The 27,092-nt window shown below is 39.3% G+C and overlaps 2 protein-coding genes across 2 annotated transcripts in view; one reads left to right on the forward strand and one right to left on the reverse strand.

Annotated features, from left to right (window-relative positions):
* Positions 1–438, reverse strand: part of LOC117991406 (uncharacterized) — a 311,428-nt gene extending 310,990 nt beyond the window's left edge. Inside the window, exon 1 of the mRNA XM_034979001.2 lies at positions 429–438. The gene's annotated coding sequence lies outside the window, so the exon portion shown is untranslated. The remainder of the gene's footprint in view (positions 1–428) is intronic.
* The window catches only part of LOC117991296 (potassium voltage-gated channel protein Shaw-like), a 160,771-nt gene that overhangs the window by 32,017 nt on the left and 101,662 nt on the right, over positions 1–27,092 (forward strand). The window contains exon 3 of the mRNA XM_034978864.2: positions 10,749–10,881. Within this exon, the coding sequence (XP_034834755.1) occupies positions 10,749–10,881 (133 nt within the window). The remainder of the gene's footprint in view (positions 1–10,748; positions 10,882–27,092) is intronic.

Here is a 27,092-nt window from a genome sequence, read left to right on the forward strand (position 1 = left end):
TCTGTAGTGAGCCGGCGATGGGTTGATCATGATGATGAAGATGAAATCCAGAAGATGCCTATTCACTCTTGACTTGAAGTTGATATAATCGTGTGATAATATTTTTGTTTTTTTTAATAAAGAATATTAGCCATGTTAAATGACTAATATTCCCCTTTTCCTCTCCAACTAAGCGTGAAGCTTGTGCTAGGAGTAGGTACGGCAATAGTGCAACGGGCGGGGTTTGAACCGTCGACCTTGCGGTTTTCAGTCCACTCCTTTACCAGTTGAGCTATTGAGGCTCTATATATGTAAGCGATAACGGCAACCCTCTATCGGCCTAGAATCCCTTAACTATCTGTCCTTTACCGACTAAACTTGCACTTATAATAATAGCTCTGCAATAGGTTTGAACAGGCTCTAGTTACGGTTGGAATATATAAGTTTACCATCTGTTCCAAATTGGCGCAGGTCCCAACTTGAATGAAAATTATTAGTTTGGCATAATAGCTTAAGGGTAATGAGATAAGCCTGGTTACATTGTTACCGATAATATTACAGGAAATATTATAACGTACTAGCTGAGCCGCTCGCTTCGCTCGGGTGTTATTTCGAGGTGACAATAGAGGTGGGGGGTTGAATTTTCAAAAATCCTGGAACACGTATTTCTTCATTTGTGACCGACAACCCAAATACCAATTTTTATGCAAATAACTTGAAAAATGACGGACTTTCATACAAACTTTTATCCCCTATTTAACCCACTTAGAGGTGGAATTTCGAAAAATCCGTTCTTAGTGGATACCTACTCCTTACAAAGAACACTCCCTCAAAATTTCATGTCTCTAGAACCAGCGGTTAAGGCTGTGCGTTGATATATGTGTCAGTCAGTCAGTCAGGACTTTGAATTTTATATATATAGATTATAGATAGATCAATGATAGATCAATAAGAGTAGTGTTTAGGGTTCCGTACCTCAAAATAAAAAAAGGAACCCTTATAGGATCACTTCGTTGTCTGTCCGTCTAACCGTCTGTCCGTCTGTCGTGTTTGTCACGAAAATCTATGAGGTACTTCCCGTTGACCTAGACTCATGTAATTTGGTAGGTAGCTAGGTCTTATAGCACAAGTAAAGAAATAAATCTGAAAACCGTGGATTTGTTTTTTTTTTTTTTACCATATAATATCATAATATGAGAGGGCTTTATCTAGAAAAAATATCATAATACTTAATAGTTACATAATGTTACAAATGCGAAAATGTTTTTATTTGATAGTTATTCCTTCAATCATCACCGCAACGCGACGGTGTTTTAGTTAGACTTTGAGGCACATAATATTATGCTACTTTTTATCCCTTGTATTTTATAGTCCCATGGATTTTTAGAAAACCTGTAAACGCGAGTTTGATGGCTAATGCAATATAATGTAAATGCAATGTACCTATTAAGAAGTAGACGGAATGACACACTTTTTAAATCTTCGTGGTTTTTTGCTGTGTCTAAATTGGATTTGTTAAACATTCTTTATGTTGGTAATTAAAAGAAAAAAAAATAGATCTTTTTTTAATTTTTGTTTTTAAATTTATTTATTCATATTAATTTTACAGAGTTTCCTACATCTATCTCGCCAAACTGGTGGGCCAGTTTGTTGGCGAGGTGGCGCTCTTAATACATAACTTCCTACTATATTTCCTTAACGCTATTCACACACCTATATCTATTCTTATAATAAAACTGTACTACATACTAATTTAAACCTACCTACTTCACTAAAAGATAAACTAACACAATTGAGTATACTAACAACTTACTAATAAATAACCAAAGAAAACACAAAAAACACTCATAATTAAGAAGCATGATAGTCAGTTAGAGAGTCCCTAAGTAAGTGTTTCTTTAACCTCTTCTTAAGGACTCCCTCACTGAGCCTATCGATATCCTCCCCAGCCCAACCGATTGCATTAAATATTTTAGGAACTAAATATGCGCTTATTCTTCTACCGTAGTAGTTATACATTTTTGGCTCTACAAATCTCACCTTCCTATTTCCATCCAATGTAACAATTTCCACGTTTACTCGTAAGGTGTTTTATCACCGTCCACAAACTACATAGATGGGCGGTAAACCTGTCGAACCGCTGAGATATGAGCGCAAACAGTGCGTAAAAACGGTCCAACTAAACATAAAATCGGACTTGCTTTATATCCGCAATATTTACACGTCTGTACGCTTAGTACCAGATTTTTTTTATTCTTCTCACCAACGTTGATAGTATTCGAGTGTAGAAACACTTCCGCGTTATAGTAAACTGGATCTTAAAAGCCTTGGTTTATAGCTCAAGTTTGTCTACACATCTACAGCCAGCGCTCCAAGCGGAAACGTTGCGAGCCTCAATAGCTCAAGCGGGACTGAAAACCGAAAGGTCGACGGTTCAAACCCCGCCCGTTGCACTATTGTCGTACCTACTCCTAGCACAAGCCAGACGCTTAGTTGGAGAGGAAAGGGGAATATTAGTCATTTAATATGGCTAATATTCTTTAAAAAAAAAAAACCTTTGTTACATTAGTACCTACTACGAAATCTAGGTAGTGCTACTTACTGACACATACGTAGCACATACGTATAGAACGCGACAGATCGAGATGGCCATCGGGGTAGAGCGCCCCGCACACCAACACAGCGCTTACCCGGTGCGGGCGAGCGCGAGTGACGTGCGGCTGTGCGGGGCGTTCTCCTACCTCATACCTACCCTCGGCCATCTCGACCGTTTTTTTAATTTTTTAATAGAGATAGCGAGCAGACGAGCAGGCGTGTCACCTGATGTTAAGTGATTACCGCCGCCCATGAACATTTGCAGCACCAGAGGAACCGCCGATGCGTTGCCGGCCTTTTAGGAATTTATTGGTCCGCCCCTTGAATAACCCCATGTTGTAATATAGTGGGAACACCGCCGATGGGAGTTGTTTCCACAGTTTGCATGTGCGTGGAAGAAGGACCTGTCGCGTACTATACGCAGGTACGTCAGACAGACACGCTTTTGCACCAATATTACTGGTTTTTTTTTTTTTTTTAAAGAATATTAGCCATATTAAATGACTAATATTCCCCTTACCTTTCCAACTAAGCGTCAAGCTTGTGCTAGGAGTAGGTACGACAATAGTGCAACGGGCGGGGTTTGAACCGTCGACCTTTCGGTTTTCAGTCCACTCCTCTACCCGTTGAGCTAAATATTTTATTCGCCTTCTAATCGGAGGTCGGGGGTTCGATCCCGGGCACGCACCTCTAACTTTTCGGAGTGCGTTTTAAGTAATTAAATATCACTTGCTTTAACGGTGAAGGAAATACATAGGATAGGTATATAATTTTATTGTTCTTTTTAATACAGAGATCGTGTTCAGAGCCCGCGTAATAACGACGGCACGGTAATGTTATCTATACAGTATTGTAACTCGGCCGTATCTTTGAAATAAATACCTACATCAGCGCGGTACGTAAACATGCGATAGGGCTGCCCGCCTCCGGCATTTTAATTACATTTGCCTTCTTTGTGTTTAAATATGTACTTGTCATATTAAATATGTACTTGAACTTATTTTTAGTGAAAAAATCGCGCGGTTATTAAAAAAACAAAAAAAACCGTCCGTTCGTCACTGCGGCACAGTCGCGACTGGCTGCACCGCGAGATCGAGGCGCGTAGGTATAGCTCGCGCAGTGTTTCCATGTAATTACCGTAGATGCACCGTAATTCAGCCCTAATCTACCGTCAAGGTAATATGGCCATTACCTTGACCGTGTCACCGTAATACAAAATCACGTTAAAAATTCATAATATACTGCGTAATACGAGTACGAATCTCAGTCACCTAAGCATATTTCGTAATGGCAACATTTCTCTTGCTCTCGGTTTAAGCATCAAATCTCAGCAATCTATTTTCGTCCTTATTCAAGCAATTAGGAAGGAGTAAAATGTAAAATTAATGAGATTTAACAAAATATTAATATGAATGAATCCGTATATGAAAAAGATATTGCTATGCTAGGAGAGTCAGATTCAGAATAATATTAATAATTGATTAAAAAGCAAATTCGTGACTTTTTTCTTTTAAAAATGACACGGTAATTTACACGGTATTCTTTTAGCTAATCCACAGTAATTTAATCTAGAAACACCGTAATTTTAACCCTTCAACACGGTAATTCTCGATTTACATATGGAAACACTGGTAGGTATAGCTCGCGTTTCGCCCGTTTGTATGAAGTTGGAATACTGCATAGATAACATTACCGTGACGACGGCATGAAGCGCCGCGTATGTCGACAAGCACCTCTTGACCTGTACACAACAAGCACCAGAGTGGATGCTTTCACACTAACAAAGAGTTTGCTGTTTTTTGGTTTTATTTATTTATCTTTCTAATATAATATTATCACTAGGTATCCATTTTATGAATGTAATAAGTATAACGATTAACGAGTAACAACGGATCGACGTGATTTTTAGGGTTCCGTACCTCAAAAGGAAAAACGGAACCCATATAGGATCACTTTTTTGTCTGTCTGTCTGTCTGTCCTAATAGTTTTTGAATTATCGTGCAAAATGTCGAAAAAATACGACTGTAGTACGGAACCCTCATTGCGCGAGCCTGACTCGCCCTTGGCCGGTTTTATTTATTTTACATGGGTATGGGGAAATACCTCGATTGTAACATGGGCTAATTTTTGTACCGGATCTTCAAAGATTTCCCACGGGATTTTTAAAAACCTTTAAGTTTTAGGGTTCCGTACCTCAAAAGGATAAAAGGAACCCTTATAGGATCACACTGTCTGCCTGTCCGTCTGTCCTTCGTGTCTGTCAAGAAAACCTATAGGGTACTTCCCGTTGACCTAGAATAGTAGAATCATGACTAAGTACTTGTAAAAGTTTATACGAATAAAAAAGATTTTTTTTTTAATGAAATATTGTAGGTAGGTAGGTTTTATAGCACAAGTAAAGGAAAAAATCCGAAACCGTGAATTTGTGGTTAGGTACATCACACACAAAAAAAAATAGTTTTGTCAACACTCCATAGTGAGTTCAAAACGGTAGTTACGACTCTTGAGGGCCCTATAAACCTAGTCGTCAAAGGGTCTTTATTGTATGATAAAATACCGCGCCCTTGATAATAATAATGTCCCGGAAGGTTTTATATACTTTTCAAGAGGCTCTAAACTTGATTCCTTCTTATAAGAGCGGCCATATATAGTTATATACAGGCAGTTTCAAACAGTCATTTTTGACGACCTCTGGCGCAGTGCTGAGCGTTGTGGTATTGTAAATAGGGGGTCCTGGGTTCGATTTCCGGTAGGAGCATTTTGGAAATTTGTTAAAAGTCAAAGTCAAATGTTTTATTAAAAATAGGTACCTAGATACACTTTTTGATGGTTGCTGTTGCATTTGTTAGATGATGAATGATGATTTATAGTGGAGACAACTTATACGCAAACTTAAAACTAAAGCTACGAGGGTTCCAAACGCGCCCAGGTCTGAGAGGAGCCCACAACAAACTCAGCCGGGTGTTCTTTTTATTATCACCATTTTACGAATTTATAATTTCTAATGTCCACTCCGTCTGCATCATAGAGGTATATCTAGTACATAATAATTCAATGGTCTGTACTTATAAGGAAAACTAGCTTATGCTCGCGACTTCGTCCGCGTGGACTACACAAAATTCAAACCCCTGTTTCACCCCCTTAGGGGTTGAGTTTTCAAAAATCCTTTCTTAGCGGATGCCTACGTCATAATAGCTATCTGCATGCCAAATTTCAGCCCGATCCGTCCAGTAGTTTGAGCTGTGCGTTGATAGATCAGTCAGTCAGTCAGTCAGTCAGTCAGTCAGTCAGTCAGTCAGTCAGTCAGTCAGTCAGTCAGTCAGTCAGTCAGTCAGTCAGTCAGTCACCTTATCCTTTTATATATTTAGATTTCCAGAGACTATCCGAGTAAAAAAGCTTCACTTCGTGCATTTACGTATATAGTAAGTACGCGACAGGTCGAGATGGCATTCGGGGATCGGCGTAAGAGGCAGGGGGACGCTCCAAACACCCGCACTTAACCCGCGCCATCCCGCACCGGGTTAACGCGGGGGCTGTGCGGGTGTGCGGGTGTGCGAGGCGATTACCATCTTGACCTGTCTCCTGCTATAGGTACGTGCGAACATAATACCAGAAAACAATTGTATTCAGTTGGTCTAAAACGACGGACGGCGTGTTGCCAGTGATGACATATGGATCCGAGACATGGTCGCTAACTATGGGCCTCATAAGAAAGCTCAGAGTCACTCAGCGGGTGATGGAGAGACTAGAGACTATGCTTGGAGTTTCCCACAGATAACGGAATCTCTCTAGTCCGCGGAGTTTCCCTACGTGATCAGAAATGAGGAGATCTGTAGGAGAACTAGAGTAACCGACATAGCTCAACGGGTTGCGAAGCTGAAGTGGCAATGGGCAGGACACATAGTTCATAAAACCGAAAGACATTGAAATAAAATGATTTGAAATGAAATGAAATGAAATGAAATAAAATGATTTGAAATGAAATGAAATGAAATGATTTATTTGTTTTAAAAGGTCTTTTTAAAATTGTGCCAGGGACCCTGAAGTAAGTTTGCAAAACCTGTATCTCAGGGTCCCCGCTCTCCCTCCTCCATCATTAACAAATAAACACTTATACAAAACTAAATTTAGTGATATGATATGAATATGAAACTTAAAAATACGTTGGGGTCTCAAGGTGCTGGAATGGCGACCTCGCACCGGAAGACGCAGCGTTGGAAGACCCCCCCACTATGTGGACGGATGACATCAGCCGAGTCGCAGGGAGCCGCTGGATTCAGGCGGCGCAAGACCGTGGCGTGTGGAAGTCCCTACAATAGACCTATGTCCAGCAGTTGACGTCTATCGGTTGATGATGATGATGGTCTAAAACGACGGTCATTGTAGCAAATCAGAACATTCCCGTCCCTTGGGGAAATTGAAACTTTCCGCACAAACTAAGTTTCCGCAAGATGGCCGCCGACCACGTGACGAGGTTGCATGCTGGGAGCATTATTCCGATATTATTTTGGTTATTTTTGGCTTAGACTAACAACATTCTATGTTTTCATATTAGCCTTATCGCAACCGCTCGATTGTGCTGAGTCAGTTGATCAAGTGATCAATTCGAATCCATACTTCCATCCATACTTTAAATGTCCTCATTTTTTGCGCAACGGATCAGCCTGGCTGTCCAGCGCGGAAATGCAGCCAGTATTCTTGGCACCATTCCACGCGGTCATGATTTATATAGTAATTAGATAAGGCTAGCTTTAAGTTTTATTGTAATATAAAAAAAAAAAAAAAACTTTAAATGTTACTTACTTAATATTATAAATGCTAAAGTGTGTCTGTCTGTCTATCTGCTAGTTTTTTACGGCCCATCCCTTCATCTGATTTTGATGAAATTTGGTACAGAGATAGCTTGGATCCCAAGAAAGGATATAGGCTACTTTTTATCCCGGAAAATCAAAGAGTTCCCACGGGATTTTTGAAAACCTAAATCCACGAAGTCGTGGGCATCATCTAGTAATAGTATGAATCTCACGGCTGAACTCACTTGATTAGTCGGTGTGTTCGACTAGTTTCGAACCCGTCCGAGGTCCTTTTCAATGGGAGTTTTCTATTCTCATTGTCGGGGCGTCACATTATTTTTCTATCAACGGCAGACATTTTGTGCCTACGTCACAAAGCGCGAGATCGCGTCTCGAAGCGGGTTGAGCCGCCATTTGATAATCAAAGCTTTTAGGTAGGTAATATTATTTTATGTCCATTATTGTTGTAATAATAGAGAATCTTTTATTATTATGGTTGTACTTTTATTAACCCCCGAAACGAAAAACACTGAGGTTAAGTTAATGTTTATTGTGTCTTGTAGTTTTAAAATGGAAGAACTTATTTCCATAAAGGTCTAGGACTTTTGTTGTGCTGCGTGGTGGTAGTGTGTTTTGCTTGCTTTTCCTGCATGTGTAGTAGCGGCAGGACGCGCGGGGCATGGCACATGCTACACCTTGTACCATACAGATTTATCTGGTAATAACTGGTGCCCGCGACTTCTTCACGTGGATTTATTTTATTTTATTTTATTAGTCTTTTGCAATCAACAGCGATACAGACAATATAATTTTACATAATAACAGACTGAAAATAAGGCCAAATAGGATTACAATTTTTTACAGATTACTTAAATAGATATTAATTATAAATTTATAACAGTACGTTTGATAATTTAAACAAGCTTTACAATAATATAATAATATGAAAATATAAAAGTCAATTAACTAGTAAAAATACCTTTTACACAAACTTATTTTACTACTAACTGAAGCTTTCATCTTCATCATCATGATCAACCCATCGCTAGCCCACTACTAAGCACGGGTCTCCTCTCAAAGTGAGAAGGGTTTAGGCCGTAGTCCGCCACGCTGGCCCAGTGCGGATTGGACGTCACATACCTTTAAGAACATTATGGAGGCATGCAGGTTTTCTCAGGATATTTTCTTACTCGTTAAAGCAAGTGAAAATTTGATTGCTTAAAACGCACATAACTCCGAAAAGTTAGAGGTGCGTGCCCGGGACCGAACCTCCAACCTCTAACCTCCTAAATTGGAGGCCGACGTTTTACCCACTAGGCTATCACCGCTCTCTCCATGAATACTACTCAATGAATTGACTGAATTATGGCTTGCTTCAAGTAAATTACTTGCCAGCATGAAGTTAGCAGTGACGGTCGAGCGACAAATTCAATTACATCGCCATATCCGAGACGCATTAGATGCACTTGAATATGAATTAAAATACAGGCTTCAAGGAACAACTAACTTATTTTGCCACTAACTGAAGTTTCTGCGTTGCGACGTGATTGAAGGACAAACCCATATCCCCAACAAACAAACACTCTTACGTATTTAAAGACCTGGAACGAGACATAATCAGAATAGAATAGAATGTTTTTTTATTTATGTAAACTTTTTACAAGTGCTTATGAATAGTCAGGTAGTTTTAATTTACCACTGGTTCGGAATGCCGTTCCTACCGAGAAGAACCAGCAAGAAACTCGGCGGTTGCTCTTTTTAATTTTTCAATTTACAATGTTATTATACCGTACTATACAAGCCATTGCAGCCCCGTGCATTGCCGGAAAATCAAAGAGTTCCCACGGGATTTTAAAAACCTAAATACACGCGTACGAAGTCGCGGGAATCAGCTAGTGTAAAAATAGTTTTAAATTAACAATTGTTAGTAAAATTAGTATTGGTATTATTATTGTTGGTAGTTGATAGTTTATAATTCCGCCGCCGCCGCCGAATTGGCGCCACCCGGGTCAGGGTGTTGGCTGAAAATCAGCGCTGTATGTTCTTGTGCAACAAGGCATACAGCATAATGCTGAGCTGGGACCCTTTTTTAGGTTGTGCCACACATGACAGTTTGTTCCGGCGCTTCTTTTGCTTGAAGCACGTTGGGGTTAATGCTCAGGTGGAAGATGCGCCGGAATAACCAGCTCTTAGTTATAAGATGTGATTGTCTGCCACAGTTTGGAAAATAAAAGCCTTTTCTTTTCTTTCTTTCTTTATTTATACTCTAAATATGTAGATAGATAAATAATATCGTTACAGTATTGACCATAAAAAACAAATGAAATAAAAATATAACATTTCTTTATTCAGGGACAGTAAAAACAACAAAATGAAAGACGGGAGATGTTTCTTTATTTAACTAAAGTCTAGACAAAGTAAACAGGCTAAGGAAAGCCATAAATACAAATAAGCCAGGCCAGGCCAGGCCTGACTCGCAATACCATTGACAGCTTTTAATTAAATAAACGTTGTTATTTACTGCGGGGACTTACCTATCTACTGCTATATGTCTACCGGAATCTGACGAAACTATTGTTATCGCATTTTGTATTTGGCGCCCTTTTGAAATGGAAGTAGCAAGTTCTATTCTGAGGCAGCCATCTTGAGTCGATTGCATAAATACGGGTGGTTGATGGGCTTTAAGCTAGTCTCGTGCTAACTCGAGACTCGAACGGCTATTAAATGCTTTTTGTGTTTAGGTCGCCATTTTGATTGAGGCTGCAATAGCAATTGTACCCTAATCAAGTTAATATTGCAGTTAGGTCATTATAAAAGCTAAAAACTCTCGATGGCCCTATTCGCGTCGTGATTAATATTTAACTGCACTTCTGGTATGTTTATACTATATGCACTGAAAATCATTGACTTATTATAGTAGTCCCTGCTGAAATTAGTTTTTGTGGTGCCTGTTTCTATCCAATATTTGTTTCTGAAATTCAACTTTTGTGCAATGCATTGAGGTTGAATATAATGACACATGTCGTCTAAATGGTCCCCTAAATAAACCCCTATCTTGACTATGGATTCCAGTGTTAGAGGTGTAGCTTTACATGCGGATTCACTAGCGTGGATGTATATTGTATACTTCTAAAATTATTTGATTTTCCGGGATAAAAAGTACATGCCCGTCTCCGGGATGCAAATTTTCTCAAAATTGGTTACTTAGCTATAGCTTAGCGGTTTAGGCCGTGAAAAAGTAGCAGGGAGTCAGAAAATTAAAGGGTTTCAACGGGATTTTAAAGACCTAAACCATCCACGCGGACGATTTTGCGGGAATCAGCTATTTTATATGTTAATTGTTTATGGATGGTATGGGGCTATAATCCATTTTGTTTCCAGGACTGGGAAACTCCACTACCCCACAAATGTGTGCGGGCCGCTGTTCGAGGAGGAGCTGGAGTTCTGGGGGCTGGACTCCAACCAGGTGGAGCCTTGCTGCTGGTCCACCTACAGCATACACCGGGATACACAGGTATGTAACTAAGCCTTGTTTAAGTCAAGACTCTCTTCTGACACCTTTGAGAGCTATAGTGAATTCTCAGGTATCCTGTAGGGCGATTGTCTAAAACCTGCATCAATCATTATTACAATCTCAATTGTTCTGATTGGCTGAATTTGTGCGATTCTTGTTGCAACAATGCATTGTAGCCAATAGTGAGCGAGCATTAACCAATCAGAGATGATTGCGATCGTGACATTGTAGCTGTCAAACAACCGCGGTAGGGCCACAGGTTTCCTCACCACGTTTCCCTTCACCGTTAAATCAAGTGATATTTTATGAATAAGACCACACGACGCGACGTCTTAACGATATTTTCTACATCGTGTCGTAATGTATCGTGTGGCATGGTACAGCGATTTCTATGTAGGATGATTCTCAGACCTAGGCGCGTTTGGAACCCTCGTAGGATAGCTTTAGTTTTTAAGTTATGTAAAAATTATCACCACTAAGTATATCATCTTACAAATGCAACAACCGGCTATCAAAAAGTGTAATTTATAACCTACTAGCTGATGCCCGCGACTTCGTCCGCGTGGAATTAGGTTTTTCAAAAATCCCGTGGGAACTCTTTGATTTTTCGGGATAAAAAGGAGCCTATGTCACTCTCCAGGTCCTTATCTATACCCATGCAAAAAATCACGTCAATCCGTTGCACCGTTGCGACGTGATTGAAGGACAAACCAACAAACCAACAAACAAACACACTTTCGCATTTATAATAAGGGTACTGATTTTGAATAAACCATTTGATTTGATTTGATTTGATGATGCAGCGGCACCACTCAGGCGTCGCACTGCCAATGCAACGCATCGTGTGGCTTCACTCTTAAAAATTGGAGATGCGTGCCCGGGATCGAACCCTGGACCCCCAAAGCCGAAGACTTTACTGCTAGGCTATATGACCACTTTGACGTGGACACTAGAGTAACGAAATAAAGATTCAGAGATCAAAACCAATCAAACCATAAATGAATCATACATTTGATTTATGTTATAGCCACTCCGACCCGTCATCCATATAAAGAGCCCCCACTGCTATCCAATATAAAGCTTATGACAATTGGAGGCACCCTATATGGAGACACCAGATGTTCAGAAGTATGTCAAATTGACATACTTATTGTCTATGAAAAACTCGCGAATGTGCCTCCATTCTTTTCGCCCTCTTCGAGTAAAAGTAGCGTTTATCATATTAGAAAACGGCTCCGTTCAATCGTATGCCATAATAGGGTTGTCACTCGTTTCTTCTTTAAATTTCGAGTATATAAAACCTGTCGGAAATATCTGCGCACCTGCCTTAATGAAATGAAATGATAGAACGTAGTGTTTACTACTCTTTGGGTACTGGATAGGCGAAAATGGGCTAGCTGCGGCGAAGCGCATTCCAGCGAGGTGCTCAGATATTTCCAACGGGTTGTACGTTTTTACAACATGACTAACTGATGCCCGCGTCTTCATCTGCGTGTATTTACGTTTTTAAAAATCTCGTGGGAACTCTCCTAAAAATAAGGGGAAAAGTAGCTTATGTCACTCTCCAGGTTTTTAACTATCACGTCAATCCGTTGCTCTGTTTTGACGTGATTGAAGAACAAACAAACATACTTTCGCATTTATAATATTAAGTAGTGACTAGATGATGCCCGCCACTTCGTACGCGTGTATATATAGGTTATTCAATAATCTAATAGTAAAGATAAAATGTAGCCTATATGTTAATCGTTCTTAACGCACGCGATATTAATTAATTATAGCTATATTCCGTCCGACTCTTATAGCTATATTTAGCACTAGGTAAATAATATGAGCAGGTAAACCTCAGAGCCTCAATAGCTCAACGGGTAAAGGAGTGGACTGAAAACCGAATGGTCGACGGTTCAAACCCCGCCCGTTGCACTATTGTCGTACCTACTCCTAGCACAAGCTTGACGCTTAGTTGGAGAGGAAAGGGGAATATTAGTCATTTAACATGGCTAATATTCTTTAAAAAAAAAAAAAAATTGTTTAAAACGCACATAATTCCGAAAAGTTATAGGTGCATGCCCGGGATTTAACCCCTGACCTCCTGAATAGCTAGGCTCCACTAGGCTATCACGGCTTGTCAAGACTGTCATATGCTGGGAATAAAGGTCCCTCTATGGAGGTCCCTAAACTTATACCCTCTAACAAATAAACCTGGAATAGCGGTGGAATAGTTATACTCTGTTTTGTCTTTCTCTGTCATCAGTAATTTGACATTTGAAGGCAAAAGACAAAACAGAGTAAAACTATTCCACCGCTATTCCAGGTTTATTTGTTAGAGGGTTAGGATATTAATTAAATTCCGTAATGAAAATATTACGTCTATTCTAAATAGGTGACAACCCTATGCATTACCATTTTACAATCCCCATTAGGTACGTGTCTTAAATATGGAAAAATATGTGATATTCGATTTTAAACCGAAGGGAATTATGATAGGATTCACTTTTGCCTACCTTTACCTGAATAAGGTTTCATGCTCAATCCCGTAATAATTAGGGGTGTTTGGATGAGAGATAGCAGATGTTTCGAATTGTATTTTCAAGTATATAACGTGGTAAGGAAGCTGTGGTAGCCTAGTGGTTAAGACGTCCGTCTTCCAATCGGAGGTCGGGGGTTCGATCCCGGGCACGCACCTCTAACTTTTCGGAGTTATGTGCGTTTTTAAGTAACTAAAATATCACTTGCTTTAACGGTGAAGGAAAACATCGTGAGGAAACCTGCATGCCTGAGAGTTCTCCATAATGTTCTCAAAGGTGTGTGAAGTCTGCCAATCCGCACTTGGCCAGCGTGGTAGACTATGGCCAAAACCCATCTCACTCTGAGAGGAGACCTGTGCTCTGTAGTGAGCCGGTGATGGGTTGATCATGATGATGATGAACGTGGTAAGTACCAAGACGATTGTATTTTAGTATATTAAAAAGACCTCCCTGGCGCAGTGGTATTATTATTATAATTTACTAGATGATGCCCACGACTTCGTCTGCGTGGATTTAGGTTCTTTAAAATCCCGTGGGAACTCTGCGTGATGAAGTCTTCATCTCGTCACCATCATCATCAACCAATACACGTCCACAGCTGGACATAGGTCTCTTGTAGGGACTTCCACACGCCACGGTCTTGCGCCGCCTGGATCCAGCGGCTCTCTGCGACTCGTCTGATGTCGTCCGTCCACCTAGTGGGGGTCTTCCAACACTGCGTCTTCCAGTGCGAGGTCGCCATTCTAGCACCTTGGGACCCCTTCATCTAGTAAAATTCAAATCAAGTTTTTTTTATTCAGATCAAGTTAGCCATTGACTGCAATCTCACCTGGTGGTAAGTGATGATGCAGTCTAAGATGGAAGCGTGCTAATCTGCGGTATCGTACCGGAATGCTAAATCGCTTGGCGGCACGGCGTTGCCGGTAGGGTGATAACTAGCTACGGCCGAAGCCTCCCACCAGACCAGACCAGACATTTAGAAATTATAAAATTCCAAACCCCTGCCAGGAATTTTAAGTTGGAAACAATATCTTCTTCTTCTAAATATATAAAAGGAAAAGGTGACAGACTGACTGACTGACTGACTGACTGATCTATCAACGCACAGCTTAAACTACTGGACGGATCGGGCTGAAATTTAGCATGCAGATAGCTATTGTGACGTAGACATCCGCTAAGAAAGGATTTTTGAAAATTCAACACGTACGGGGGTGAAATAGGGGCTTGAAATTTGTGTAGTCCACGCGGACGAAGTCGCGAGCATAAGCTAGTAAACAATAAAACAAGTTTAATATCGTTTTTAAAAAGTATTTTAATTTGGAAACAATTATCTTCTAAATATATAAAAGGGAAAAGTGACTGACTGACTGACTGATCTATCAACGCACAGCTCAAACTACTGGACAGATCGGGCTGAAATTTGGCATACAGATAGCTATTATGACGAAGGCATTCGCTAAGAAAGGATTTTTAAAGATTCTACCCCTAAAGGGGTGAAATAGGGGTTTGAAATTTGTGTAGTCCACGCGGACGAAGTCGCGAGCATAAGCTAGTTACAGTATAAAACGGTCCCATTTATTCCAAAGGCAAAGTAAGGTATACGTCACAGGCAAAGGTACAAAGGGTAGGTACGTAGGAAAACATTAAATACAGAAAAGCTTTGTAAGAAATTTTCCCCGTGTTATTATTACCGCCAACGCATTCTCAGCGAAAAAAGCGTTGAAAAAAAAGACGAAGAATTCAAGAAGATGGATTTAGTCACTAGTGGACGCCTATGACTAGTTACCACCCTACCGGCAAAGACATGCCGCCAAGCGATTTAGCGTTCCGGTACGATGCCGTGTAGAAACCAAAGGGGTATGGATTTAATAAAAAAAATGCTGTACCCCTTCCAGATCAGCCCGCTTCCATCTTAGACTAAATCACCACTTATAGTATACCAACAGGTGAGATTGCAGTCAAGGGGTAGGGGTATCAGAATAAAAAAACCGGCCAAGTGCGAGTCAGGCTCGCGCAATGAGGGTTCCGTACTACAGTCGTATTTTTTCGACATTTTGCACGATAATTCAAAAACTATGATGCATAAAAATAAATAAAAATCTGTTTTAGAATGTTCAGGTGAAGACCTTTCATATAATACCCCACTTGATATAGTCAGTCACTTCGAAAGTTGAAAATACTAATTATTAGTTCATGACCACAATTTAATTTTTTTTGTATGATCTAACCCTAAATTCACGGTTTTCAGATTTTTCCCCAAATGTCAGCTATAAGATCTACCTACCTGCCAAATTTCATGATTCTAGGTCAACGGGAAGTACCCTGTAGGTTTCTTGACAGACGGACAGACAGACAGACAGACAGACAAACAACAAAGTGATCCTATAAGGGTTCCGTTTTTCCTTTGGAGGTACGGAACCCTAAAAATGACAAAAAAATACGACTGTAGTACGGAACCCTCGGTGCGCGAGTGTAACTTGCACCGGATGTGTCGAAATGGATATAGTAAGTACTGCTTGAGGCTATTTTATATAGGGTTGAATGTTTGTATGTAAAGTTACACCCCCCCCCCCCTTTCGAATAGGTCAACGTTATTAAAAACACCCCCTCAAAATTTCCCACTGGCTCTCGCGCCATTTGGGACGACAACGTATGTTCAGTAAGTGTATGATTACACTGAACCCAGCTTATTTGAGGTTATATTTGAGGTCTAGATTGGGGTCTTATATTATTACAGGCTGCCTAGTCTAGTAGCCAGCTTAATCGGCTGCGGATTATGACATTTCAGGTTCGAGTCCCGAGTCGGGTCAAAAAAATTAGGCTCGCTGCTTGATTTAACAAACCTACCAAGATCGAGTCAGACTCGCGTACCGAGGGTTCCGTACTAGAGTCGTTTTTTTCGACGATAATTCAAAAACTAATAAATAAAAATCTGTTTTAGAGTGGTAAAGCTGTTTCATATGATTCCCCACTTGGTATAGTTATATTTATATTAGGACAACCGTAACATTAATTGTAATTATACTGTTTGACATTATATACGAGTAACTAAAGTTTTCGATTTCTATTATAAATGTATAATTATGTTAATATTAAATTCAAGCTAAATATTTGCACACTGTCGGTGACAGTCGATTGTGTAAGGGACTGTTGTGTTATTGTTAACTAGTTATGCCCACAATTTTGCAAATAAAACATTTATTTATTTATTTATTTATTGTTATTAGTATTATATATACATATTTAAATCTATGCAAACACAAAATGATAGGAAAATATAGTGTGTGTGTACAGTGTGTGTGTCGTTGGTAAAAACTGTATCAAACATCTACAGAGTTGCAAACATTGGTATAACAATCTATGTACGCACTGAGTTCAACATTACCCCGAACGCAGCTAATACGCAATTAACTTTTATCACCGCAAGGCTCGGGAACGCATCCCTTCACAGATAACAGTCTAATAAGCTACAATTTATCCGCAATGTAACTAACTACCCTTTGAGGCCTTTTTAGGATTCCGTATCTCAAAAGGAAAAACGGAACCCTTATAGGATCACTTTGTTGTCTGTCTGTCGGTCTGTCTGTCAAGAAACCTACAGGGACTTCCCGTTGAACTAGAATCATGAAATTTGGCAGGTAGGTAGAACTTATAGCTGATATTTGGGGAAAAATCTGAAAACCGTTAATTTAGGGTTAGATCACACAAAAAAAAAAAATTGTGGTCATGAACTAATAATTAGTATTTTCAACTTTCGAAGTGAGTGACTATATCAAGTGGGGTATCATATGAAAGGTCTTTACCTGTACATTCTAAAACAGATTTTTATTTATTTTTATGCATCATAGTTTTTGAATTATCGTGCAAAATGTCGAAAAAGTACGATTGTAGTACGGAACCCTCATTGCGCGAGCCTGACTTGCACTTGGCCGGTTTTTTTGAAAGACACTAGTAGTCGTCCTGGGAAAGACGTCGAGTTATGTAGGATTCCTACCTACTTGGAAAAAGCTCGTGCTATAAGGTACCCTTTGAGGTCTAGAAAGACACCTTATGACCCCACGTATATACGAGTATGACCGTGTGCGACAGATTGAAATGGCAATCGGTGAGGGAACGCCCCGCACGCCCTTACAACCCTAACCCGGTGCGGGCGAACTCGGGAGACGTGCAGGTGTGGGGCGTCCCCCCGCCTCATACCCTGTGTGTGTGTTGTGTGGTAAGACGTGTGCGCAGATGACAACAGTAGGAAAGGTTTAAAAAACGTTTTTGTCCCCTGCGTACAATCCTAGGAAAAGAAAAAAGGGGAAAACATTTCGCTCTATTATCTTGATTGCGTGAACGTGTTGTCGCCATAAATCGGTACTAAATAGATAGTCAGCCCCTTGACCCTTTCATTCCACTCGTTCAGTTCGAACTGATAGCACCTAATAGATTCGATTCATCTATCTATAGGAACACAATTGATGGCTATCTATCTTCTAACAACTTGAAGTTCCAGTTCTATGACAGGCGATTAAAGTTGCGTTTGTATACAGGGTTACAGGAAGAGAGGACACGATCCCGTTAAGGGGTTATAGTACAAGACATTAGCTATCAAACGACCCCTAAAGTGCTTATGCGAAAGTGTATCGTTTTCGAGTTATTCATTTTTTTATTTTTTTATTGGTAAAGGGGTGTTTGCCACTTTAAAAATTAATAAAAAAAAGGAACAATGTATTTTATCAGATTTTTTTTATTTCTTGCTAGTACATATCCTTGTTAATAATAAACAGTTATAAAACAAGAAAAATCCTCAAGCATTTTAAAATGACAGCCCAAAAACTGTACAAGTTTTCGATTTTTAAATTTAATTCTTTGAATAGCTTGCAAATTTTCTGTAAAAATTACTACGGCACTTATCCTGCGGATTATTTTAAAAACATCTACGTTTCGTTAGCTATCCATTGGTACAAAAAAATTACAAAAAAAATCATAAAATCAAGAAAAAATTACACAACAAAGAGACCAGGTAGAAAATTCTAGCAAATGCTATTGCCAAGGAATTAAATCAGAATCAATGTAAAAACGAGTTTAATGCAAAATCGTTGAAGATTATCTTTCAAAAAAGTCAAAAGGTAATATAAAATCAGTCAAGTGCGAGTCGGGCTCGCACACGAAGGGTTCCGTACCAACGTACAAGAAATAACACTTTTTATTTTATTATTATTTTTATGGCGGCCATTTTGTAATTTTTAGTATTTGTTGTTATAGCGGCCATAAAAATACACATTTTGTGAAAATTTCATGTTCGTTCGTCCGTCCGTCCGTCTGTCCGGCCGTCCGTTTGTCTGTCAGTGGACTTTATCTCGTGAACCCTAATAGTCTACCTATTAGGGTTCACGAGATAAAGTCCACTTGAACTTGACTTGAAATTTTTACAGAATGAGTATTTTATTGCCGCTATAACAACAAATACTAAAAATTACAAAATGGCCGCCGTAAAAATTTAAAAAAATTAAAAAGTGTTATTTCTTGTACGATGGTACGGAACCCTTCGTGTGCGAGCACGACTCGCACTTGACTGATTTTATATTACCTTTTGACCTCTTTGAAAAATAATCTTCAACGATTTTGCATTAAACTCGTTTTTACATTGATTCTGATTTAATTCTTTGGCAATAGCATTTGTTAGAATTTTCTACCTGCTCTCTTTGTTGTGTAATTTTTTCTTGATTTTATGATTTTTTGTGTAATTTTTTTGTACCAATGAATAGCTAACGAAACGTAAATGTTTTTAAAATAATCCGCAGGATAAGTGCCATAGTAATTTTTACAGAAAATTTGCAAGCTATTCAAAGAATTAAATTTAAAAATCGAAAACTTGTACAGTTTTTGGGCTGTCATTTTAAAATGCTTGAGGATTTTTCTTGTTTTATAACTGTTTATTATTAACAAGGATATGTACTAGCAAGAAATAAAAAAAAATCTGATAAAATACATTGTTCCTTTTTTTTATTAATTTTTAAAGTGGCAAACACCCCTTTACCAAGAAAAAAATAAAAAAATGAATAACTCGAAAACGATACACTTTCGCATAAGCACTTTAGGGGTCATTTGATAGCTAATGTCCTGTACTATAACACCTTAAAGGGATCGTGTCCTATTTTCCTGTAACCCTGTATAATACACTATACCTTGCGTTAAAAGCGAAATGGGTTGCACATTACACAAGTCCCCATCCACCAACCGATTTAAATATCACTCGATTTAACGGTGAAGGAAAAATATCCTACGGAAACCTGTATGAATGAGAATTCTTGACATTACAGTGCGACAAGGCTCTCTTGGCACTTGAATGACATTGACAGGGGGACAACCCACCACCACCCATGGCCCCACCAACCTTGCGGTTATATGGGCCGAAACGCGGGAGGGCGCCCGTTCGGTACTTGCTCGGTGGCTCTTTCCGGGGGCGCCTTCTTGACTCCCTACAAGTTCTTTCCTATCTGCTTCCTTGTCCCCACTATGTCACTCTCCCCATTCTGGGGCAGACGTCACAGATACGGGAGATTCCCGTCGCCGTTCGTGGTGTCTCTCCTGTTTCCCACATCCTCTCCTGTTATTGCGTATCTGGATATCTAACTCTCGCTTCCCTCCTCTGAGCTCGTCGCGTCGTCGTCATCCTCCTCGCTTCCTTCCTCTTCCTCTTCCTGCTCTCCGCGTCCTCTTCTCCGTCGTCGCTGCCGCACTTCGGAGCAGCTCCTTCTCCTGTGCCACGCGTGCGCGAACTCCCGCAGTCCTCGGAAGTTCTCCTCCGAGGAGACTGGTCCCGGTAGTATACCGGGCCCACCTCCGCATGCACCATCCCATCCAGCTTCTTGCATCGGAAGTCCTCGTACAGACTGCACTCCCACAGGACGTGGTGCGCATCCTCGTCACTCTCGCCAGGGGGACGCTGTTGGAGAACAAAGGCTTAGAATAGTCAAACAAGAACAAAGGGGACACTTGACACCAACGTTAGTTCCGATTTTCGCCATGCGCCATGATAGCCTGTAGGGCGATTGTCTAAAACCTGCATCAATCATTATTACAATCTCAATTGTTCTGATTGGCTGAATTTGTGCGATTCTTGTTGCAACAATGTATTTTAGCCAATAGTGAGCGATCGTGACATTGTAGCTGTCATTCTCCCGCAATCGCGCAGCTGGTCGCACTGTAACACTGAAGGAAAATATCGTGAAGAGACTTACATGTCTGAGAGTTCACCAAAATGTTCAAAGATGTCTGTCTGAAGTTTGTCAACTCGCAATTGGCTCGCAATTTCATCATCATCATGATCAACCCATGTGGTGTTTGGCATTTGGGAACCCCCTCTTTTCCCCATGGCCGCTTTCGTCGATTTCCATACAAATGGCTCCGTTTTGTGAAAGCATTTGTTTTACGTAACAGGGCGTTTTACCCTTTTTTGAAAAGTGTCTTAATTTGATCCTAAAGTGGTAATAAACTACCTAAAAAAAAGTGTGCACTAAAAATGCATTTAAATTTTGCATTTCAAATTTCGCCGCGTAAACGCTACCCGCCACCTTTTAAGGTTCATGAGCTGTTATGACGTCACATGGATTGGTATTCAATCTATGTGACGTCACAGTCCGTTAGTACATTAGACGTCACAGTAAGTTAGTGAAGCGGTGATAACCTCTCAGTCGAGAGTCCGGGGTTTGATCCCGGGAACGCACTTCTAACTTTTCGGAGTTATACGCGTTTTAAACAATTAAATAAAGGAAAAAGATCGTGATAAAAATATCTGTATGCCGGAGAGTTCTTCATAATGTTCTCAAAGGTGAGTAATTTCTGCCGATCCTACCAGCGTGGTGCAACTGTAGAGGCATGCGGCCTCTTCTAAGACTGGCAGCTGTAAAGAAGACATTTCACATCGCAGCTGCCACTTAGAACGGAAATTTGAATACGGAGCGATTCGAAAATCCTGCGGCCCTGGGCGAAATCCAGGGGCCACATTCGCTCCTCAGATACCAAGACCGACACATCACTGTCGAGCACCGAGCTCCAGCTTTCTTGATTTCGACTGGTCGGAGACAACCAGTTTGTGTTTTTAATTAATTGTGTTTATCCTGAATTATATCTTGTAAATATGTGAGCAGCCGTTTCATTCATACTCCGTGCTACCACACAACCAATCCATTCTCACTGATAGAAGACTCATGCGAGGTAGTGTGCCGGCGATGGGTTGATGATGATTGCCTAATAGAACAGCATCTTAGCACATTTTTTTTTGTAATAAAATTTTTTTACAAAAAAAATAAAAACCGACTTCGTTACATAAGCACTAAAAATTGAAAAATAATTCAATTTATTACCGAATATATTATGTATACAAGAGTTAATATAGTTCCATAATAATACTTTTTGGTGCCGGTGCCAATTAGCTTTAGCTGCGCGAATCGTCTAGACTTCATATTTTTATGGGACTCCACAATGGCACCTCATTGGCACCGACCCCAAAAAATATTATTATGGAACTATATTAACTCTTGTATACATAATATATTCGGTAATAAATTAAATTATTTTTCAATTTTTAGTGTTTATGTAACGAAGTCGGTTTTTATTTTTTTGTAAAAAATTTTTATTTCACAATTTTTAGTGGCCCCATGGAATTATGCTATGACTGGTTAAAAATCTACTGTTTACTAAGCTATTACACTGATCGCGAGCAATTTACTCTTATCCGTTGAGGAGTTCCAGTATCTATCTTCGAAGATGTTCATCAGATCTTCACCAAATTGAAATGGGACCAACTTTGAAGTATACCCTTTCAAACAAAAAAAGAATTTTCAAAATCGGTCCAGGCGTTTTCGAGTAATCGGGGAACATACATAAAAAAAAAAAAAAAAAAAAGATTCCGACGAATTGAGAACCTCCTCCTTTTTTTGAAGTCGGTTAAAAAGCAAAAATACGTAAATATCACTGTTGATAATAACAAATTGAGTACCTAGTGAGACCTTCAAAGTTGTAACACAAACCAATCTGTATAAAGGTGCGAACGCCCTCTTTTCCCCCACGGCCGCATTTACCCGATTTCCATACAAATGGCTCCGTCTTGTGAAAGCATTTGTTTTACGTAATTGTCTCTTTTTCGTACCATTTAATCCGAATTTTCATAACCTCTTGGGTATTATAATCTAATAGCGGGTTAGTGGAATTCAATATTGTGTTGTCTTTTATTTTTATTGCATTCTTCTTTATTTCTAAGGTTTCATACTTATAATGGAAAAAGTAATCCATATACAGTATGTCCCTTTATAAAATACAACCCCGAAAGGGAGTATAATATACTTGTTATAAAACTAGCTTATGCTCGCGACTTCATCCGCGTGGACTACATAAATTTTAAACCCCTATTTCACTCCTTTAGGGGTTGAATTTTCAAAAATCCTTTCTTATCAGATGCCTACGTCATAATAACTATCTGCATGCCAAATATATAATATAACTATACCAAGAGGGTATATAGGGCTTTACTTGTGCATTTAGTTTTGTGCATCATAGTTTTTGAATTATCGTACAAAATGTCGAAAAAATACGACTGTAGTACGGAACCCTCGTTGCGCGAGCCTGACTCGCACTTGGCCGGTTATATTTAATCACGTAGGGAAACTCTAAGCATAGCTGTCTAGCTAGATATTTAGATCAACATCAAAGCTATGTAGAATGAGGGAATAAAATAGTTCCTCCGGGATTCGCATCAAACCAACTAACAACAAAGTTTATAAGTGCTTGCACAAGCGATTAGAGACCCATACTTGTCCCGGGACACCCTTCGCGAACTTCGCTAATACATGCCAGGAGCGAACATGACAGACTGAATAATACTAACATGACAGACGTTATGTTCCTCCTGACCGACCGAATCTGATTTCTATAGTCTGATTTATAATTCCGTGTAATTCTGACGTTTCTTAATGTTACCAGAGATAAAACAGTTCCCACAAAGAAGAAAACTTTAAATATTGTACATAGGTAAAGGAGATCGCCCGTGAACGGGCCCTCTTTTATGGCGTCGTGTTAAAACTTAATTTTTTTTTTTAAATGTGTTATTTTTTTACGATTATGTTTTATAGCGACTTTTTTTCACTCTATTATTGAAAATATCCACAATTACAGTTAGAATCGTAAACATGCATTTATTTTGAAGAAGTATTAATTAAATATAACCTCAATATCAGCAATATAAAAAATAAGATTTCTTTATAACCAGGGTGAATAAATAGAAATCGTTTGCAGAACATAAAGAGTTAATTATTTGTCTACAAAATAAAATTAAAACCATGGTGACATAACAATTATATTAGGGGGGGCCCAAAGCTCCTAAGAAAATGGGCAATCTCTTTTAAGTACATAAATCAATTGCCGCATGTATGTAAGATCATCACGTGAGAACAAATCAACCGATTTGGCCAATTTTTTGTTGTTTTCATAAAGAACAAGGTTTTTGTGAAAGAATTTCTTAAAAATCTTGAATCATAATCTAAGCGTGTACTTTTAGGCACATCAAGATGATTAAAAATAAAAACCGACTTCGTTACGCAAACACTAAAAATTGAAAAATAATTTAATTTATTACCGATTATATTATGTATACAAGAGTTAATATAGTTCCATAATAATACTTTTTGGTGCCGGTGCCAATTAGCTTTAGCTGCGCGAATCGTCTAGACTTCATATTTTTATGGGACTCCACAATGGCACCTCATTGGCACCGACCCCAAAAAATATTATTATGGAACTATATTAACTCTTGTATACATAATATAATCGGTAATAAATTAAATTATTTTTCAATTTTTAGTGTTTGTGTAACGAAGTCGGTTTTTATTTTTTTTGTAGAAAATTTTTATTTCACAATTTTTAGTGGCCCCATGGAATTATGCTATGACTGGTTAAAAATCTACTGTTTACTAAGCTATTACACTGATCGCGAGCAATTTACTCTTATCCGTTGAGGAGTTCCAGTATCTATCTTCGAAGATGTTCATCAGATCTTCACCAAATTGAAATGGGACCAACTTTGAAGTATACCCTTTCAAACAAAAAAAGAATTTTCAAAATCGGTCCAGGCGTTTTCGAGTAATCGGGGAACATACATAAAAAAAAAAAAAAAAAAAAGATTCCGACGAATTGAGAACCTCCTCCTTTTTTTGAAGTCGGTTAAAAATTAAAAGGAACTAAAAATAAACTTAGAAATGTTCAACATATATAAGTCAAGATTACATCCTCAAATCAACCGATCCCATTACTGCCAGTTTCCACTTTCCACTGTTAAAGATTGCACCCTATTTTAGTGTGAAGTTATGTCTTAGGGCTTTTTATATTGATAGCGATTTAATGTAATTTGGGTAAAATCGAACTTCAGGTGGTGGTCACACTGTTTTTCATACAAATAACTCCCCTGATGTATAAAAATGAAAACGTCAGAATTACAACGAATTAAAAATCGGAGTATAGGTGTATATTTCTAGGTAAGTACCTATAGTACGAGACAGGTCGAGACGACAATCGGGGCGGGGGCGCCCCGCACACTGTACCTCGCTTTTATGCGTTTAAGCCCCCGCGCTAACCCGGTGCGGGAAAGTGCGGGTGTGCGGGGCGACTCTACGCCTCCGAAATTTCTAAATAGAGTGGTATAAGTCCCGCAAATTGCTAATTCGAGTGGCCGCCATTTTAGTGACGTCAGCACTAGAGTGAAGTTTCGAGCTGATGGTATATTTTTTATTTCGACTGACCTCAAAATGACGTCATTTCGATGTTAATTTGCGGGACTTATATAACCGCGAAACTGGTTTGCAATAAACAAAAAATAAATCAACGAGTGCAGTGCCAGAGTACAGCCAGAGTGCTGTAACTCTGGCAAATAGAGTGGCTGAGTGAGGGCTGAGTACCTATGCTTTGATCGTCCTACAAGTGTCTGAATTTGCCGAGTGAGCCGCATCGATTGGCTGTTGACACGCTTTCAGCTCAATGATGGATCGCTGAAGGATCTGTTTACTCGCTTTACAGCACTACTAAGTACTAAAGGATTTTACATTTTCAAACACAGAATTCAGAATAGGTCGTAAGTGGTAAACGTACTTTCAAAACAATAGTATTTACGTAGCTTTACATAATATTATAATGTACGTTGTTTGGATTATAAGGATACACACCTATTATGGTAGGAGTAAATGCATTATCCATACTAGTATCTAAGTATATGAAAGGAAAAGGTGACTGACTGACTGATTGATCTATCAACGCACAGCTCAAACTACTGGATGGATCCGGCCTAAATTTGGCATGCAGATAGCTATTATGACGCAGGCATCCGCTGGATTTTCGAAAATTCAACCCCGAAGGAAATTTGTGAAGTCCACGCGGGCGAAGTCGCGAGCATAAGCTAGTATTAAATATTATGGAGGATTCTGTATTACCAAATAATAATAAAAAAAAAACTATTACCAAACCTAGTAGTTTAATAAAACTTAGGTAGAAGATTTAAATCTCACGACGTCAGACGACTCAAGTCAAACGCTTAGTTTCACTTAGGTATAGTTCCCGACTTGGCACGCCGTGAATAATAAACTTGGCGCTTGGCGGCAAGTGTTTCAATTGCGAGTGTCGCGAGCTGCACTGTGCAATTAAGTTAGGTACTTTACATCTATTTATCTAAAAGTGTTTGACAAAATGAACGGCTTTGGAAGTTTTGGTGAAACGCTGGAGTCCAGATTGCAAGCTATTTCTATACCATGTAAATCGTCTCGTAACTTTGTCTATGTGCATTTAGGTTTTTCAAAAATTCCGTGGGAAATACCAAATCTGTAGTTACATTATTGAAAGATTTATGCCTCACGACGTGTCTGACGTCTCAACTAAAATGCTTAGTTTTATTTAGGTACTTCCCGACTTGGCACGCCCGTGAATAATAAACTTGGCATTTGGCTGCAAGTGTTTCAATTGCGAGTGTCGTGCTGCACTGTGCAATTATTGAGTTCAATCAATTTATCAAAATGTACGGCTTTGGGAGTTTGGTGAAACGATACAAGCTATTTCTGTACCATGTAGATCATCCCGCAACTTCGTCTATGTGTATTTAGGTTTTTCAAAAATCCCGTGGGAACTGTTTGATTTTCTGGGCCAAAAGCAGCCGGGATGCACGGTAGTAGAATTACTAAATCTGTAGCTGTAGTTACATTAAAATACCTTGAGCAAAAGATATAAACCTCACGACGTCAGACAACTCAAGTCAAACGCTTAGTTTCATTTAGGTAGTTCCCAACTTGGCACGCCCGTGAATAATAAACTTGGCACTTGGCGGCAAGTGTTTCAATTGCGAGTGTCGCTGACTACGCTGTGCAATTGAGCTAGGAACTTTAGGTACATCCATTTATCTGGAAGTGTTTGACAAAATTCACGGCTTTGGAAGTTTTAGAGAATCGCTGCACTCTCCACTTATTCACTCTCAATAAATTTATCACACAGTTACAAAAAACGAGATTACTAAAAAGACTGAATTAGGGTACCCGGACCAGTAAATGAACAAATCTCAGTTTTTATTTAATTATAAGAACTAGGGACTAACTACGGCTTTCGTTGTATTTTTCCTCGTAGCGGAAACACCATACGCTCATTTCAAAATTAACAGGGGGTTGC

Source organism: Maniola hyperantus, chromosome 19 (genome assembly GCF_902806685.2).
Source record: "Maniola hyperantus chromosome 19, iAphHyp1.2, whole genome shotgun sequence".
Lineage (NCBI taxonomy): Eukaryota > Metazoa > Arthropoda > Insecta > Lepidoptera > Nymphalidae > Maniola > Maniola hyperantus.